Source organism: Anolis sagrei, chromosome 6 (assembly GCF_037176765.1).
Source record: "Anolis sagrei isolate rAnoSag1 chromosome 6, rAnoSag1.mat, whole genome shotgun sequence".
Classification (NCBI taxonomy): domain Eukaryota; kingdom Metazoa; phylum Chordata; class Lepidosauria; order Squamata; family Dactyloidae; genus Anolis; species Anolis sagrei.
In genome coordinates, this window is record NC_090026.1 from 26,831,949 (window position 1) to 26,849,797 (window position 17,849).

The window sequence follows — 17,849 nt, forward strand, 5'->3', positions numbered from 1 at the left end:
CCAAGCATGAGCACTTTACTTCAAAAAGGTATTTTGCATTCAGATATCTGAAGAACTTTTTCAATTTTTTCTATTGGGCAGCAAGCACCAAAACGCTACAAATCAGAGAGAGAGAAGAGAGAACTACGGTCTCTATGAATCAGTCACAGAGATACAACAGTCCAGGTTAGCCTGGAAAAGTCACATAAGTAGCTGTGCAAACAAAATAGAGGAAGCCAGAAGAATGAATGAACCAATTTGTCTTCAAACCTTGTAGACCATCAGTTTTCCAAAATGAATCTAATCTATGATTATCTTTCTATACTGGTCTCATTCACTGGACTCATTCACACATCAGAGTTATGAAGGATTTCGGCTGACAGTGTACAAGCCAGCAGGAATGACTAACAAACCAGTTTGTTTAACATGACATCTGAACTGACATGAGATGGTTGCTTGTTCATCTCACACATAGTGCAATCAGCCTGCTAACACACTAGTTCAGTATGCTAGCAGATATCCTAAATCTGATCCACACTGATCTCCATGTCTCCATAGGTTAGATAAAGGTTTTCCCCTGACATTAAGTCTAGTCGTGTCCTACTCTGGGGGTTGAGTCGCCTGTTAAGGGCTGAAAAATGCGGTATAGAAATAAAGCAAATAAATAATAAATAAATAAATTGGTGCTCATCTCCATTTCTCAGCCAAAGAGCCAGCATTGCCCGTAAACACCTCCAAGATCATGTGGCTGGCATGATTGCATGGAGTGCCATTACCTTCCCACAAAAGCTGTACCTATTGATCTACTCACATTTCATGTTTTCGAACTGCTAGGTTGACAGAAGCTGGGGGTAACAGCAGGAGCTCAGCCTGCTTCCCGGATTCGAACCGCCAATCTTTCAGTCAGCATGTTCAGCAGCTCAGCGGATTAACCCGCTGTGCCACCAGGGGCTCCTATGGCTTATTCTAAAATTTCCATGAGGTTCAGGTTCTGCATGATTCTCTCCAACTGCAATTTTTTAAAAAAATCTGGTTCGTCTTTTAGTCTTCTAAGGTTTGTTTTGTGTCAAAAGCATTGTGCAAATAAGTATAAAACTGGGAAAAATAGAGGGAGCACAAGTGGTTAAATAATTTTTGGCCCAAGCCAGGCAACAGCAATCTCACTGTCTGTAGTTTAAACAATTCTTTCTCTATGCATGAGGCAGGACATTGTGGACAAACATACAAATGCGGAGATGCTTGTTCGCACAAGTCTTCCAAGGTAAAGAGTAGAAATGTCTCCCAAAAACTCCCTTGCCTCAGCTGTAAGCAATAGATGTGTGCTGCACTTCAACCCAGGAACCCCCGGTGGTGCTGCTAAATTTGCTGACCGAAAGATTGGTGGTTTGAATCCGGAAAGCACGGTGAGCTCCTGCTGTTAGCCCCAGCTTCTGCCGACCTAGCAGTTCAAAAACATGCATATGTGAGTAGATCCAAGCTTCGGCAGGAAGGTAATGAAGGTAAAAGGACTCCATGTAGTCATGATGGCCACATGACCTTGGAGGTGTCTACAGACAACGGTAGCTCTTCAGCTTAGAAATGGAAGATGAGCACCAACCCCCAGAGTTGGACACGACTAGACTTAATGTCAGGGGAAAACCTTTACCTTTACACTTCAACCCATGTTATCTCTTTCATGAATTTCAAGGCAGTGATACTGGAGGTATCCACTATTTCCTAGTATGCTACACAATCTCAATAGGATATATGTCCTGCTTCAAAGGTCACAGATTGCACAGCTGAAAACAACCAAGAGCTGTGCCAAGACACTCTAGTCAAAGATAGCTAGCACTGCATGGCTTTGACATTCCATCATGGCAGCAAAAGCAAACACTGTAGACATTTCCAATACAAATCTACAACCTTTATTACAAGAGGCAGATGGACACAATGGCGAGGCCGACCCGCTTCCAGGGGGCAGAGCTGTATATAAAGCTATAAGCCAAGAAAGTGCTGGAAAAGGCTCTTGCCACCATTCCAGGTGGTAAACAGCCAAGGTGCTCTCGTTCTCCTCTCCATTCCTCCCCGACCATCGGTGCCAGTAGAACATTGAGGACTGGGTAGTGATTACATTAGATTATGTCATCCTCCATTTAGAAGAGAACTTAGACGAATCTCCAATCCACTCAAGTTTGTGGAAAGGAGCCATTTACAAGGAACAGGAAATGAAAAAAAGAAAAACCCTTACCCCCGACAACCTCACCAGGTGATGCCGAAAGTCCTTATAAAAGGAAAAGGAGGAGTTAAAGCGGTACACAGTTCCATTTAAACAAACCCCTCATTCTGCCCACAGCAACTCCCCACAAGTGTGCACAGCTCTACCCCTTTGACACGGCAGAGGTTGTCCTAAAGTCAGGAGGGTCTTCAGGCCCAGACCACGCTGGAGAGGGGAGAGCTGGGTTTCTTCGCTTTTAGTCCCGCCGCAGGTTCTTTAGTCGCTCCTCCAAATCTGCGTCAGCATCGGCAAGAGCTGCCTGGCTCTCGGCTTTCTTTGCTCCCGCCACACTCAGAGAACCGCCAGTTGAAGGCAGATCTGCAAAAGAAGGAGATGGAAGTCAGAAATCGAGCCAATGCCGTTCTGCCCTCTCCTGCCAAGTTTTCTCTACATACTCAGCACACTGTTATACTCAGGAAATGCAGCAATTTGATCTTCATGACAAACTAAGCTACAGACAAAGCACATGTACGCAATAAATAACCTTTTATACACTAAGAAAATCCAACAAATACTACGTTCAGCAAAGGACAAGAGGGATCCTCTCACCTCTGCAGGAGTCTACCATATAGCGTGCAGCTGTAGACAAGTCTACATAGGGACTACCAACTGCAGCATTGCCCAAACACAAATCAAGGGACATGAAAGGCACTACAGAATGATTCAACCACCCTGAGTCGCCTGAGGACTGGGAAGGGTGGTAAACAAATACAGCAAATAAACAAACAAACAAACAAACAAACCTGGGAAGTCAGCCATAGCAGAGCACTTGATGAACCAACCTGGACACAGCATATTATTTCAGAACACAAAAATGCTGTACCACTCTATCAACCACTATGTTAGACTACACAGAGAAGCCATTGAAATCCACAAGCATGTGGACAATATCAACAGAAAGGAGGAAACCATAAAAATGAACAAAATCTGGATACTGGTATTTTTTTTAAAAACTCTAATATTAGGACAGTAAATAAAGAACAATACTCTGAAAACAGTGGAATTCCAGACACGAAACAATCAGGGCCAGCTAACACCTCCCAAGAATGGATTCCCTCAGGCAGAAATCAGCCAGGCCTTGAAGCTGCAAGGATTTGCAATGCTAATCAAGGTGATTAATTGCATTCACATTTGCCTCCAACAAACAAGAGTTTTTTTCTCTCACCCTGGGCCATAGATATATAAACCTTCCTTGTCTAGTTTCCAATATACCTCACAAACTCTGAGGGTGCCTGCCATACATATGAGTGAAACATCAGGAGAATACTTCTGGAACATGGCCATACAGCCTGGAAAACTCACAGCAATGTATACCTTTTATCTCATTCTTGACCATATTCCCTTTCAAAATCATTTTCCTTATTAAAGAACATTTGTGAGGCCTGCCCCACCCATACAATGCTCAACCAACTCTATTACTTTAATACTGGATTACCATTCTTTTGGAGGTACCCAAAAAGGTTGGAATTCTCATATTAGAAAAGGAAGTCAAATTTCGCACAACCTACACCTGCAAGCCAAACTGTGGCAATCCTGCTTGTGTGAATATCACATATATGCAGAAGTACTTGGTTACAAATCAATTCTTATTTCAATCAATTCTTTTGCCCAATACGTGAAATACATTAATAGATTTAAAAGAATACAAGGGGAGGGGAGAGGTTTGGGTCTTTGGGAGACTGTGGGGGCAGCAAAATTGGATCCTCAGGGCAACCCATTTATTTTATGTATTTAGAATATTTATATCCAGTCCTTCAGCCAAAAATGCTTTTCAGAGCAGCTTACAATGTTTTAATTTAACAGTTTCCTGTTCCCACGTTTTGTTGTTGTTGTTCATTCGTTCAGTCGTCTCCGACTCTTCGTGACCTCATGGACCAGCCTACGCCAGAGCTCCCTGTCGGCCGTTACCACCCCCAGCTCCCTCAAGGTCAGTCCAGTCACTTCAAGGATGCCATCCATCCATCTTGCCCTTGGTCGGCCCCTCTTCCTTTTGCCTTCCACTTTCCCCAGCATAATTGTCTTCTCTAGGCTTTCCTGTCTCCTCATGATGTGGCCAAAGTACTTCAACTTTGTCTCTAGTATCTTTCCCTCCAGTGAGCAGTCGGGCTTTATTTCCTGGAGGATGGACTGGTTGGATCTTCTCGCAGTCCAAGGCACTCTCAGCACTTTCCTCCAACACCACAGCTCAAAAGCATCGATCTTCCTTCGCTCAGCCTTCCCTAAGGTCCAGCTCTCACATCCGTAGGTGACTACAGGGAATACCATGGCTTTGACTAGGCGGATCTTTGTTGCAAGTCTGATGTCTCTACTCTTCACTATTTTATCGAGACTGGACATTGCTCTCCTCCCAAGAAGTAAGCGTCTTCTGATTTCCTGGCTACAGTCTGCATCTGCAGTAATCTTTGCACCTAGAAATACAAAGTCTGTCATGGCCTCCACGGTTTCTCCCTCTATTTTCCAGTTGTCAATCATTCTTGTTGCCATAATCTTGGTTTTTTTGACGTTTAGCTGCAACCCGGCTTTTGCGCTTTCTTCTTTCACCTTGAAAGAAGGTGAAAAAACGTTCCCACCTTGAAAAAACGTTCCCACGTTTACAATCTAAAAATATAAGACATAGCAAAAGATGGCAGCGGAGGAAGGGATTAAGACCAGCATATTCTGGCTGCTTTTCTCTCCTTCAGGGACCAGAGCCGAGTGGGGCTAAATTATCTATGGGTCACACATTTCTCCTTTTATCTAAGGCCCCTTCTACACAATCCGTATATCCCAGGATCTGATTCCAGATTTATCCCAGATTATATGGCAGTGGAGACTCATATAATCCAGTTCAAATCAGGACAGTGTAGAAGGAGTCTGTCAACATTTTCCTCCTTACTGAAGAGAAGAAGATTCTAATCAACACACAGAACTGAACAACTATTCTCCAACTATTCTATTGTCCCGAATATTCACTTTGATACTCCACTAATAATTAGCATCCCCTTCCCCGTCAGGAATCGGCATTATTTCATAAAATTCACATAGATTGTGGCCTTTAGCCATTGTCATGCCAATCTTCTTATTTTTAATAGCTACAATGTCCTTATACTCACTTGACAACTCATCAGTCAACGTCAAGCCTAGCTCATCCAGCACCTGGGATACAACAGCATCGCTGTGAAAAGAAGCAAAGAGTATAAGATCCAACCCAAAAAAGGTTCAACTGTCTATACATCCTGCCCATCCCACCCTCCATCCCCTCATCCAGGGCTCCTGACTTGAGATATGGGAAGAATGTACATCTGCAGAACAGTTGGCACTCCACATTTGCAGATCTGACTTTTACAGATTTAATTAAAATATTTTCTCTAAGAATCTCTAGGTCCTGTCATACAACTTTATGATCCAGCCCCACAGGAAGTGCACCAGAGACTCACACTGGATGACCAAAATTCCAAGACGGAAGACCTCCCTAGGAATATCTAGGTACTCCAGTGTGATTCTATCATCAATTCCCAGCACAGAACCAAGAGATTCCTAGAGAGGTATTCCCTCAGGTTTTTAAAAAAGTTTTTTGCATTTATGATTTTTGTTTTTTCACTTTTGTGGGTACTGAGTGCACCTAACCACAGCAAATGTGGAGGGCTAACTGTATATACCTGACATGAACAGATTTATTGAAATCTTATTCCCAATTCCTCTTCCCAGCATTAAGAACGTCCATATCCTATGCATTTGTTTACTGCTCTATAAATGCACAATTTTGTCTGAAGTTGCAGAACTATAATACATATTTGTGCATAAGAAATTGACACACTTTTCACATTAATATGGTATCTACGACTGTATTATTCTGAGATCTATTTAGGACAAAAAATGCCATTTTTTGAAAGTCTCAATCACATTCTGTGGTCTCCTTTAGAACACTGCAAGATCATGATGGTGACAGTAGCTTCTACGCCTTTTCTTCAAGCCATCACATGCACATCTACTTTCTAAGAATACCAGTAAGGATATGTGACATTCCCAGATTTCATTGAAGGAAAGGTCAGGAATACTATCATAGAAGCTGTTGCTATCTAGAGCCAAGCAAGGTCAAGACACATGTTCTGTCTGTACACTTTGTTTCCAACTCTCAGAGTTGCTTCCTGCCCTGCATACCTTTCCTCTTCATCTTCTTCATCTCCCATGGCATCGTCAATGGCATCATTCATCATCTCCTCCTTCATGTCCATGATCTCTGACTGCTTCTCAAATTCCATCATGATCTTCTGGATCTGGGGCAACTTGAGCTGAATAAAGTCAAAGGTTGCACATCATTAGAAAATTAAAGAGGAAAGGAGAGAAAGATCTGCTTTCCATCCATGTGTAAGTGGTGCCAGGAAATATAACTATAACACTAAACACATCAAGAAGAGACTGTCATTTTTGCTGAGTGAGTAAATTAGAGGCTTCAGGGCATGAAGTGCTCAGAAGTATCCATACTTCCAACCTAGTCAGTACTTCCTTAGAAAAAAGAGTGGGAAACCATTGACCCTCCAGATATTTTGGCCCATAGCTCCCATCATTCCTGATTAGTGCCAATGCTAATTGGGGCACCTGTGAGTTAAAATCTACATGAACAGAACCATAAAATCTTATCCCTGCCTCACAACAAATAAGTTTACTGCCCCCAGAGTTTAGATAAGTCAGAAACTGTGTTGTAACAAAATCACTATAACCTTTTGGGGTCACCCTTTTAGAACAGTGGTTCTTAACCTGTGGGTCCCCAAGTGTTTTGGCCTACAACTCCCAGAAATCCCAGCCAGTTTACCAGCTGTTAGAATTTCTGGGAGTTGAAGGCCAAAACATCTGGGAACCCACAGATTGAAACCACTGCTTTAGAACCTCAAAAATAATACTTATACTTTGTTTTTCTTAAAGCCTGTTTTCTCTCTAGCTATTCACCAACCATCTTCAATATTAACATAGTTCCCTCAAGCTACCTCCAAAGCAGCTTACCTCAGAACAGGTCTTTAACTTAGTCTTTTAAAAGTTTTGTATTTCAACTACCAGAAGCCGCAGACAGTTTAGCCAGCAGCCATGGCTTCTGGGAGCTGAATACTATAAGACCCAGAGGACTAGAATTTAAGAACCAATGTCACAGAAGAGACCTTAAACGCCCTCAGAGTATATCCCCTCCCCAAATATTTGTTTGATTCAAATGGCTTTCCCTTCACTTGCCAATTAATTATGGTAGTAGCAAAGAACTGCAGTCACCAGTGAGCTCTACAGGACTATTCAGGTCTAAGAATCAGCCAGTTAAGAGACACTACATTTTACCAATCTAATGCCCTGTTATAGCACACAGACACAATAAGCTGCATTTTAATCAGTGAATGGAAACACTGCTTTATTGGATGACAACTAGAGAACACACAACCCCCCTCCTGAAGCAGGTCCATCGGTTGCCTATTTGCTTTATGTTGTTTTGTTTTCTTATTATTAATTTGTTATCTATTTCTATATATTATAGAAATATTTACTCATGTTGTGAACCGCCCTGAGTTCTTTTGCGGAGATGGGGCAGGATGGAAATAAATATTTATTATATTATAACTTCCAATACCTCCCCACCACCCCACCCACAAAACAGACCAGCTGGAGGATTTTGGAAGCTGAAATTCACAAATGCATTTTTTTTCAAATTCTGCTTATATCAAGTTATACTATTTCTCCCTCTGTATTTAGCCTGGTATTTACTCTGACTAGTAATCATCACTTTTTTTTACTCAACCTAACTGGAGATTAATGCAACTGAAGACATGATCTTCTGCATTCAAAACACCAAGTTAAATCTTCTGCTCTAGCACCAAGTTAAATTTTCTCCCTGAAATTCAACATGCTCACAGAATTTGACTTTGCTCCATGATCCTGCAGTGCTTTCCTAGCTGAACTGATTTGTATCCAACCCACCTGTCTGTTCATAGTGGCCATGGCTTTGGTGACACCCTTCATTGCTTGAGCCATGGAATTGTTTGACTTAAGGGTTTGTATCTTGAGGGACACTGCTTGGATGTTAGCTCGCATCATGATGAATTTCTTCACATAACGCCTTGTCCGCACCAGGTCTTTTGCCATAATCTTTACTGCATCCTGCGACAGAAGAAACAGGTTAGAGGTGGAGATGCAGATGCAAATGCCCTCTCTAGTGATGTTCAGACACTGTTCACTCTTTCCTTCCTAGCTCACCATCTGCCCCTGTTTGGCCATCTTCTTGATGTCAGCAATAATCTTTTTCTCTTGTGTTTCCAATTTCTGTCGCTCACGGTCCAGCTCTCTCATGGCACGATTCAGTGCCCGTTGATTTTGCCGCAGCATCTCCTCTGGGGTTTTCCGGCGTCCAAACAACAGATCCATTTTGGCAGAAGTTCAACCCTACAGCTGTCAAGAGGAGAGTCAAGAAAACAGAAGCGCTTAACTCAGAGACATCCATCTGTCACACTTAACAGGAAAATACCTTCAGAGTAAATGTTAGAAGAACCTCTGAGCTTCATAAGGAACATTTGTTATAAAGGTTAAGATAGCTAGGAATTTGCTTCTTCTGCTTTCATCATATATGGAAATCAATAACAACCACACCAATGAAGCAAGACATCTATTATTATCTGAGCAGTCAATCAACTAGTAGAGCTCTCTTAGACTAGTAGAGCCTAGGAGAGCTCTACTAGTCTATATTATGCAAACGGGTATGTGTAGCTTCTTTTTCCCTACATTTGATACCTTTAAATTATTTCAGAATTTTTACCAGAAAGTCAGCATACAAATGGATGAATGAATATCTCCATTTAAAAATTTGAAGTTTCAGGTAGTAGATGATGAGGAAGACCCCACTTTGAAATGCTAAAGAATGGTGACCAATCACAGGATACAATATTAAGGAAGATTGCAATCCAACATCAACCCATATGCACACATAATATGCCAGTGAGGCATATTATGTGTGCATATACAGATATAAATATGTATTAAGCATATGTATTACCAAAATAAAATCTAGCAGGTAACTCAAAACACCTTAACAGAATGCAGGGGAATCCTGGATATGCTACTCAATACAATGCATTTAATTTATTTACCACATTTATGTACTGCCCTTCTCAACCACGAAGGGGATTCAGAGCAACCTTACAAAGGCAACAACTCAATGCCATATATGAATACAATATTTATTTACCACATTACAGCAACACAAAGAATTGTATTAAGCAACACAGTCTAGTACCTATATTAAGGGATCCCTTTTCAGGAAGCCAGTGAGGGGTGTCACCTTCTACAAGAGAAAGGGGAAGTTTAAAGAAAAAGGAAATGCTATTCAGATTATTAGACATAATTATCCGACAGTGATATATTATATTGTATAGCCCTGTCTGATCTTGAACGATAAACAGGGTCAGACCTAGTTAGTATTTGGATGGGAAACCATGAAGAAATCTCATGTGCTGTAGGCTATATTTCAGAGCAAGCAACTCGGAAAACAACCTCTGAGTGTTTCTTGCCTAAGAAAGCTGCATGAAACTCATAGGGTCACCATAATTTACTAGGCAGCTTAGATGTATATGCATACATATACTACTCTATAGAGGCAGTCCCCAAGTTACAAGCATCCAAATTACAAATGACTCATCATTAAAAACAGGTGTGATACAACAGGAAGTGAGAGAAATCTACCCGACAAAAGGGAAATTCACTCCTGAAAGAGTTATCATGGGGAAAAGTTGCTGGCCCTGAAGCTTTATCACCAATCCTTTTTTCCACAACAAGCTAAACTTTTCAAAATCAATGATCATAGGGACAGAAAGTTAAATAAAATCTTCTGAACAGGGGCACAGAGAGCCAAACAAACACCATGGGGATGTTAACCTTCCCTTTGCTATCCAAAGCTTGTGTGTGTGTGACTGGAATTACACCTGTACCTGTTCCTACACAGTCAGTTTACTAACAAACATACAGAACCTATCTTGTTCATAACTTGAGGACTGCCTGTATTAGTGAGGGAGTGGGGCAATCTCAGAAGGCAATGGTTTGAGGGTTGGACTATAGGTCACCATAAGTTAGAAATAATTGGAAGGCACACAACTATAAGGGAGATAGCCCTCATATCCCTTTAATCTTGCTCTTCCTCCAAGGCCTGGAAAAACCAGTATCTGCTCAAATCCTTCAATAATCAGCCCTGGCAGGTAAGCGAGGTATGATATGTGTATTTGTAATATATACATTGAGTTAATTTAGTTATTTTCATATTACCACAATCAGTGGATTTTGGTCTCCACAGTTTCATCCAGCCTCTGCTTAAAAGCCTCCAAAGAAGGACCCTCCACCACAGTCTGGGGCAGAGAGTTCAACTGGAGAACAGCTCTCACCGTCAGGAAGTTCTTCCTCGTGTTCAGGTGGAATCTCCTTTCATGTAGTTTGAAGCTATTGTTCAACGTCCTAGTCTCCAGGGCAGCAGAAAACAAGCCTGCTCCCTCCTCCCTATGACTTCCCCTCACCTATTTACACATGGCTATCATGTGTCCTCTCAGCTTTCTTTTCTTCAGGCTAAACATGTCCAGCTTTTTAAACCGCTCCTCATAGGGCTTGTTCTCCACACCCTTGATCATTTTAGTCGCCCTTCTTTGGACACATTCCAGCTTGTCAACATCTCCCTTAAATTGCGGTGCCCAGAATTGGACACACTGTGCTTCCAGATGTGGTCTGACCAAGGCAGAATAGAGCATGACTTCCCTGGATCTAGACACTATACTCCTATTGATGCAGGCCAAAATCCTATTGGCTTTTTTTTGCTGCCACGTGACATTGTTGGCTCATGTTTAACTTGTAGACTCTCAGACAACCAGAACAATTTAGCAACAGGCAAAAAAGAAAATCAAAGAAATAATACTGCATTCACAAAGCTTTACAATAAAACTGTGATACATAAAGTTTATATCAAGTCAATACAGAGTTTGTGGGATAGTATAGTAGAGGGCAGGCATGGGCCAACTTGGGCCCTCCGGGTGTTTTGGACTTCAACTCCCACAATTCCTAACAGCCTACCGGCTGTTAGGAATTGTGGGAGTTGAAGTCCAAAACACCCGGAGGGCCCAAGTTGGCCCATGTTTGGTATAGCGTACAGTAGTAATTAGGTCTATTATAATAGCAATGCCCAAGCAATTGGAAACTACACTTCACTTCACTTAGACGAGTAAGATGGTTCTCCGCGATGGGTTTCCTTGTGGATTCGTAGGTGGCTGTGGAGCCCTATTCTTGACCTGCATCTTCTCCCACAGTGAAGGCATTGGTTTCTGGGTGGAAGGTGGTCCCAGTCGGGGTTGGCTTGACGCGCCTTCCTCCTGACACGTTTCTCTCTTTCACCGTCCACTCGTGCCTCCTCAAAATCTGCAGCACTGTTGGTCACAGCTGACCTCCAGCTGGAGTGCTCAAGGGCCAGGGCTTCCCAGTTCTCAGTGTCTATGCCAGAGATTTTAAGGTTGGCTTTGAGGCCATCTTTAAATCTCTTTAAATCTTTAAATTGGAAACTACCTTTATTTGAAATCTACCAAACCTCATGGGTTATAAATATAGTAAATAAATAAACAAAATGGACGCCAGGGAACTGTATAATAAAATAAAATATAATAAAATGGTATCCCTAATATAAAACGCCCAAATCAAAGTTTGCTTTTGGATTTATTTATTTTTTGATGTTTCCAACCAACCTGTGGATAAACTAATCTGGGGCTTTAAAGAGGGCGGGGACTGTCCCATGCCAAGCCTACAATTAAATCCCACAAACGTCTACATTTTCTCTTTTGTGAGTCTGAAGAATCACTACAAATAGGAGAAACTTTACCAACACATTGAAATTCCTCTATCTATGCCCCCCAAATCCCCAAGTTCCCCCTCCCTCCGCTTACCCAACAGCAGCCTCTCCCTTCCGAGCTTTCTTGTTATTTCCTCAGCTGTCTTCTTCCGCCTCGACGCAGTGACGTCACGGCGGCGTCAGAGTCAGGCGGGCGGAAGACCAGCGAGCGTGGCAACTGTGGCTGCGGAGAAGAAAAAGGAGAGGTCATAGAGGCACGGAGGTTGGGAAAGCTAGAGCGGGACTGGCCACTTCCTGTTTGGAAGACGGCTGCTGGTTAGTCCCTCCCTGAGAAGGCTACAGCGCATGCGTGGGACGTTTCCAGGTTACCTGAGAGGAGGAGCCATTTTTGAAAATGGAAATGAGATGGGATCATAGAAAAGAGCAGGGAGAAACACTGTGGTCCTGAAGATTTATAAAAATCAGCATATATATATATATGTGTGTGTGTGTGTGTGTGTATGCAGTAATCTTTGCACCTAGAAATACAAAGTCTGTCACTGTCTCCACATTTTCTCCCTCTATTTGCCAGTTATCAATCATTCTTGTTGCTATAATCTTGGGTTTTTTATGTTTAGCTGCAACCCAGCTTTTGCACTTTCTTCTTTCACCTTGATTAGAAGGTTCCTCAGCTCCTCCTCACTTTCGATCATCAAAGTGGTATCATCTGCATATCTAAGGTTGTTAATGTTTTCAACCCAGCCTTGCATTCGTCAGGAGAGAGACAAGGCAGTTTGGTATGCCCATACCACCAAGAACTTGCCACAGTTTATTATGATACACACAAAGGCTTTAGAATAGTCAATGAAACAGAAATAGATGTTTTTCTGAAATTCCCTGCCTTTCTCCATTATCCAGCGGATATTGGCAATTTGGTCTCTCTTTCCTCTGCCTTTTTATGTGTGTGTGTGTGTGTGTGAAGATATATATGTGAAGACCATTAAAATCCAAGGAGAGCCTTGTTTTGCCCATATATATATAGGCAAAACAAGGCTCTCCTTGGATTTTAATGGTCTTCACATATTCTACACACAGATAATTTATGGTTCCCAACATTTGATTATTATTATAATTGTTTTTTGGACTTCAACTCCCAGCCAGCTTGGCCAGTTATCAGGGATTCTGGGAAATGAGAAGACTAAAGTTTAGGAACTGGGGCCCTATAATTTCCTTGCAGTCAATTCCAGATAATTGTTTGCTGTGAGAATATGTTTCACGGTATAAATCCATTTAGATGAGTGGGACTTGTGTGACCCCCCCCCCCTCCAGATGTTGAACCACAACTAGTGTAGACTGATATAATCCAGCTCAAAACCAATAATGTAGATCATCTGTTTTGATAATATGGATTATTTGGCAGTGTAGGAGGAACCTTGGAGAGTCATCATGGCTCAGTGAGGAACTAAAACGGTGTTTCCCAAACTCACATCTTCTGTTCTCAGAATCCCTGCTTATTGGATGAACCAGCAGAGATTTCTGGGAGAAGAAATCCAGAAAGCTAGAAGATTCAAATTTGGGAATCACTGAACTAAAACCTCAATTCCCCATGGCTCAGCCTAATTCTTTCACCCCTACATTATGATGATGCTGGTTGTATGCCTTCAGGTCCTTTTGGACTTATGGAAACCCTATCACAGGGATGTCTTGGTAGGATCTGTTCAGAGGAAGGTTGTCTCCCGCTGAAGCGTGACTTGCAAAAAGTCAGCCAATGAGCGGCCATGGCCAATGGGCAAGTTCAACTCTCTTCTTCAGAATTGTAGCCTAACAATTCAAATACACTTCAAATACACCACACTGGCTTTCTATTCCCAAATGTCCACTTTCTAATATAACAACTTAATTTTAGCTCTGTGACAATTAAAAAAAATAATAACAGGGTGTCCTGGAGATTCATTCATAAGGATGTCTTACATCAAAGCCAATTTAATGGCAAAAGCACATTTGCACAGTTATTACAGTCAAATTTTCACATTCACCATGGTTAGGGAAATAGGGAGGCCCATAAAAATGATAAACCACAAATAAAATGACAGCAGCTGACCGTAGAATTGTACTGTGTTCTCACTAGGAACCTCTAGTTCCTACAAGATTACAGGAGAAGGTTGACCAGAGTTACACTGGAGAATCCAGAGAAAACATTTTGATGAAATTAGAGAATAAACAAATCTGCAAAATTCAAACCTGCCCATCTGAAAAGCTAACTATAGCTAGTCTAGCAACTAGAACAGAGACTCACAGACTAGAGCCATCCTCAACTGTGGGCTGCAGCAAGTACCTAGGAAGCTATGTCATGAAAATTATACCATCTCCATCAGAGTTTTTTTAATGCAGAAAACGTCTTCAGTTCAATCTTCAGTATCTCCATTAAAGAGAGAGAGTGTGTGTGTGTGACAGGTCTGGTAATAGGTGATTAAGACTATTATTTATTTGGATTTTAATGGTCTTCACATATTCTACACACAGATAATTTATGGTTCACAAAATTTGATTATTTTCATAGTTTTTTGGACTTCAACTCCCAGAAGCCCCATCCAGCTTGGCCAGTTATCAGGGATTCTGGGAAATGAGAAGACTAAAGTTTAGGAACTGGGGCCGTATAATTTCCTTCCAGTCAATTCCAGATAATTGTTTGCTGTGAGAAGATGTTTCACCGTATAAATCCATTTAGATGAGCGGGACTTGTGTGACCCCCCCCCCCCCCCCAGATGTTGAACCACAACTAGTGTTAACTGATATAATCCAGGTCAAAACCAAGACTACACTTTGAAATGCTGAAGATACCCAGAGGATGCAATCCATCAGCAGCTTGGTGTAGCATAAATATCAGCACATGGAGATGTTTGCCAGCGCTATGTAACCACCATGCATAATAGCAACACTATGATCACAGTTGTGTTGTATGTTCCACTTCAATCACAGTCAGTGAATATGTGCCTTCAAGTTGCCAGTGAACTTCATAGGGCTTTCTTGGGCAAGAAATACTCAGAGGTGTTTTTTTCCCATTTCTTCCTCTAAAATATAGACTACAGCACCTGGTATTTGTTGCTCTCCAATCCAAGTACTAACAAGAGCTGACCCTTCTTAGCTTCCTAGATTAGATAGGATCTTGTGTCTCTACAGTATTTAAAGCTGTCCCGATTACACGAAGGCAAATAATATTCTCCACACTTGTAGAACAATTTATGCATATGTATCTCACTAACAGGATGCCAGCTATGAAGGCATTACTTACACATACATCATACTTGCAAATGCTCAGGATCATTAAGTGCGTTGTGACTCAAACTAGGACATCCCATAATGTGCTAAGACATAGGGAATGTAACACAGTAGCAGGCACAATGAATTCTTTTATGCAAGAGTAGCAAGTATATTTAGTGGAAGAAATTACACAAGAAAATCCCTGACACTCATCCAATTTGCAACAGAAACCAGCCAAATGCTTCTGGGAAACTCTCAGGGCACGCAAAAAGCTGTTCTCTTTTCCTTTCTCTTACTCTCTCCTATGTCACAGTGTGTATCCTAAAGAAACATGCCTTCCCTCGACATAGAAGGAAGTGGTAACAATGAACATAGAGAAAGGAGGGAGGTGAAAAGGCTAGACAGGCTACCTGCAGAGTTGCAGCTGCAAAAGGAACTAGCAAATTAGGGATCAACCTCCCGTTTTGAAAGCTGTGAGCAGATACAGCCGTCTCGGTAACAAAGATATACTCTGCTTCCAAAGTGCCTGGTCTTTGTGTACACGTCATCATCACTGTTGACTTGTTGCAACCCCATCAATTTCATATGGCTTACTTAGTCAAGGACTACTCAGTGGTGGTTTTGCCAGTTCCTTCCTCTGAAATATAGTACCTTGCTTAGCTTCCAAGATCTGGAGGGATCTTGTGCCTTTATGGCATTTGGCCATTTACTCTGCATAATAGCAGATGAAAACATTTTAGTACCACATGGCACACAGTGCCACCATGAAAGCCCCCTTACCTCTCCTTTTTGGGTATGTAACCCCGAAAAGCCAATTTCCACAACCTTCCACCCTGTCAACGCTTTTGGATCCTTAGCCATTTCCAAGTCACATTGTGAATTACTCACACAAAGCCTCCAGTGGTTCTATCCGGCTAGATTATAACAGGAAACCCTTTCAGATACACTTTCCTCTTAATTAACCAGATTCAATTTTGTTGTGGATGTAGCCAAACCGAAAAAGCCATGCGTAATTTGCTGATTATTAAAAGAATGACAATTCAAATTTTGTTTTAAATAGCCTCATAATCACCCCAAGAGCCTGCTGCATTCATTTACAAAGAGAACCTTCAGCATTAAGATGACTCAAATGGTTTCGTACTAGGTTTACAGGCATGCCTCCTAAGATAGTGATGCAAAATTGCAGTGCTTGTCCCGCACTGGAAATAAGGCAAATGTGAACTTTTTGCACTACTTTCAAGGGGCTGTTGACTTAAAGCAGAATAACACAGAACCAGCAGCCACCAGGAACATCACTTCCCCTTCATGGAGAACAAAAGGAACTTTTAAAAAAGGAAAATCCTGGAAGATACAAGTGTCATCATCTCACTGCTAGCCAGGAAGGGGTTGTGACAACACATCTCAGAGAAGACTTGGGAGGCCCAGCCTGAAAATGTTACCGCAATTCCTGAGACAACCCAGGCTGCCATGCTGCTCAAAATATTTGAGAGATGTGCCAGGAAGCCTTTCATTTCCCGGATATTTTTGAACTGCGTTTTCCACATTCACAGTGTACATGCTGCCCAGATGATACCCAAAATATGTTAAGGGCCAAAGATTGAGCTGCCTATTTGACACCAAACATCCTAAAAAGGATGATGTTCAAAAAGAAAAAACTACTAGCTCCTACAATAGTGGACTAGGCTCAGGTCTGACTCACAGTCTAAGCACAGGGTAAACAGTTGCAGGTGCTTTGGTATTTCCTTTTCCTCCACAATTTCATTTATATGGATTAACAGCACTTATTATGAATCTGTAACCTTTTTTTCATTCATTCCATGACCCTTGAATGCATCTGCCTTGAATTGATATTAAACCATTAATTCCCAGAGGATGGATGAGACATTATCTTCAACTGCATCCACACTGCAGTCTTTAGTACACTTTTCTACTAAATATCCTCCAGAAGCAAGCCAAACCCATTTTAACAGTAGTTCAAGCAGGAAGGTTTAACAGTGCCTCTTCACCTTCCTAGAGAAAAGACAATACAACCATTTCAGGAACCCTAGTATAAACATTGACCAAATCAGCAGCAGTCTTTAACAAGTTCCAATACTTCACAGTCTTGTTATGAAACACAATTGTTGAGTTATGCTTTACTTCCAACATTAACTAAATACTATGCAAGAACACAAATATCCCAATGCTCTTGGGAGAGAGAGAAAAAATCAGACTACAGATCTACTCAGCTTCACAACATACTTAGTGTACTCTGGAAAGCAGGCCTCGGGCATTTACCAATAAAATTGGAAATAGGGGAAAGCTATACCTGCTAATCAGGGTACCTACAAAGTCCTTTTCAACATTTAGACCGATGCACTTTCCTGGAAATCAATTTAGCTCACCACAGAAATTCATTATATTTAAATGGGCACAAAACAATGATGCCCAAAATACCATTTGCGGGAAATAAATGAGCTTTTTTTCTTATCAGGAGTGACTTGAGAAAATGCAAGTCGCTTCTGGTGTGAGAATTGGCTGTCTGCAAGGACGTTGCCCAGGGGGCACCCGGAT

At 41.7% G+C, this 17,849-nt stretch overlaps 1 protein-coding gene across 2 annotated transcripts; it reads right to left on the bottom strand.

The window, feature by feature from the left end:
* Positions 1–1,860: 1,860 nt before the first annotated feature.
* Positions 1,861–12,260, bottom strand: CHMP2A (charged multivesicular body protein 2A). 2 transcript variants are annotated; one of them, XM_060780675.2, is made up of 7 exons: positions 12,151–12,258; positions 9,477–9,524; positions 8,444–8,635; positions 8,168–8,347; positions 6,374–6,504; positions 5,326–5,387; positions 1,861–2,551 (listed from the first exon to the last, which is right to left on the bottom strand). In XM_060780675.2, the coding sequence occupies exons 3-7, from the start codon at positions 8,609–8,611 to the stop codon at positions 2,430–2,432; spliced, it is 663 nt and encodes a 220-aa protein (XP_060636658.1). In that variant the 5' UTR covers positions 8,612–8,635; positions 9,477–9,524; positions 12,151–12,258; the 3' UTR covers positions 1,861–2,429. The 2 variants fall into 2 exon arrangements, with proteins under 2 accessions (XP_060636658.1, XP_060636656.1); XM_060780673.2 differs by lacking the exon at positions 9,477–9,524 and having other exon boundaries at positions 12,151–12,260.
* Between the last annotated feature and the right edge of the window lie 5,589 nt (positions 12,261–17,849).

Bases quoted from the DNA above. Each gene is read 5' to 3' on its own strand.
- CHMP2A (XM_060780673.2), bottom strand. From the start codon at position 8,611: ATGGATCTGTTGTTTGGACGCCGGAAAACCCCAGAGGAGATGCTGCGG. The intron at 5,388-6,373 runs GTATGCAGGGCA...TTCTTTTCACAG, and splicing joins GAAGAAGATGAAGAGGAAAG to CGATGCTGTTGTATCCCAGG. The intron at 2,552-5,325 runs GTGAGTATAAGG...CTTCTTTTGCAG, and splicing joins GTTGACTGATGAGTTGTCAA to ATCTGCCTTCAACTGGCGGT.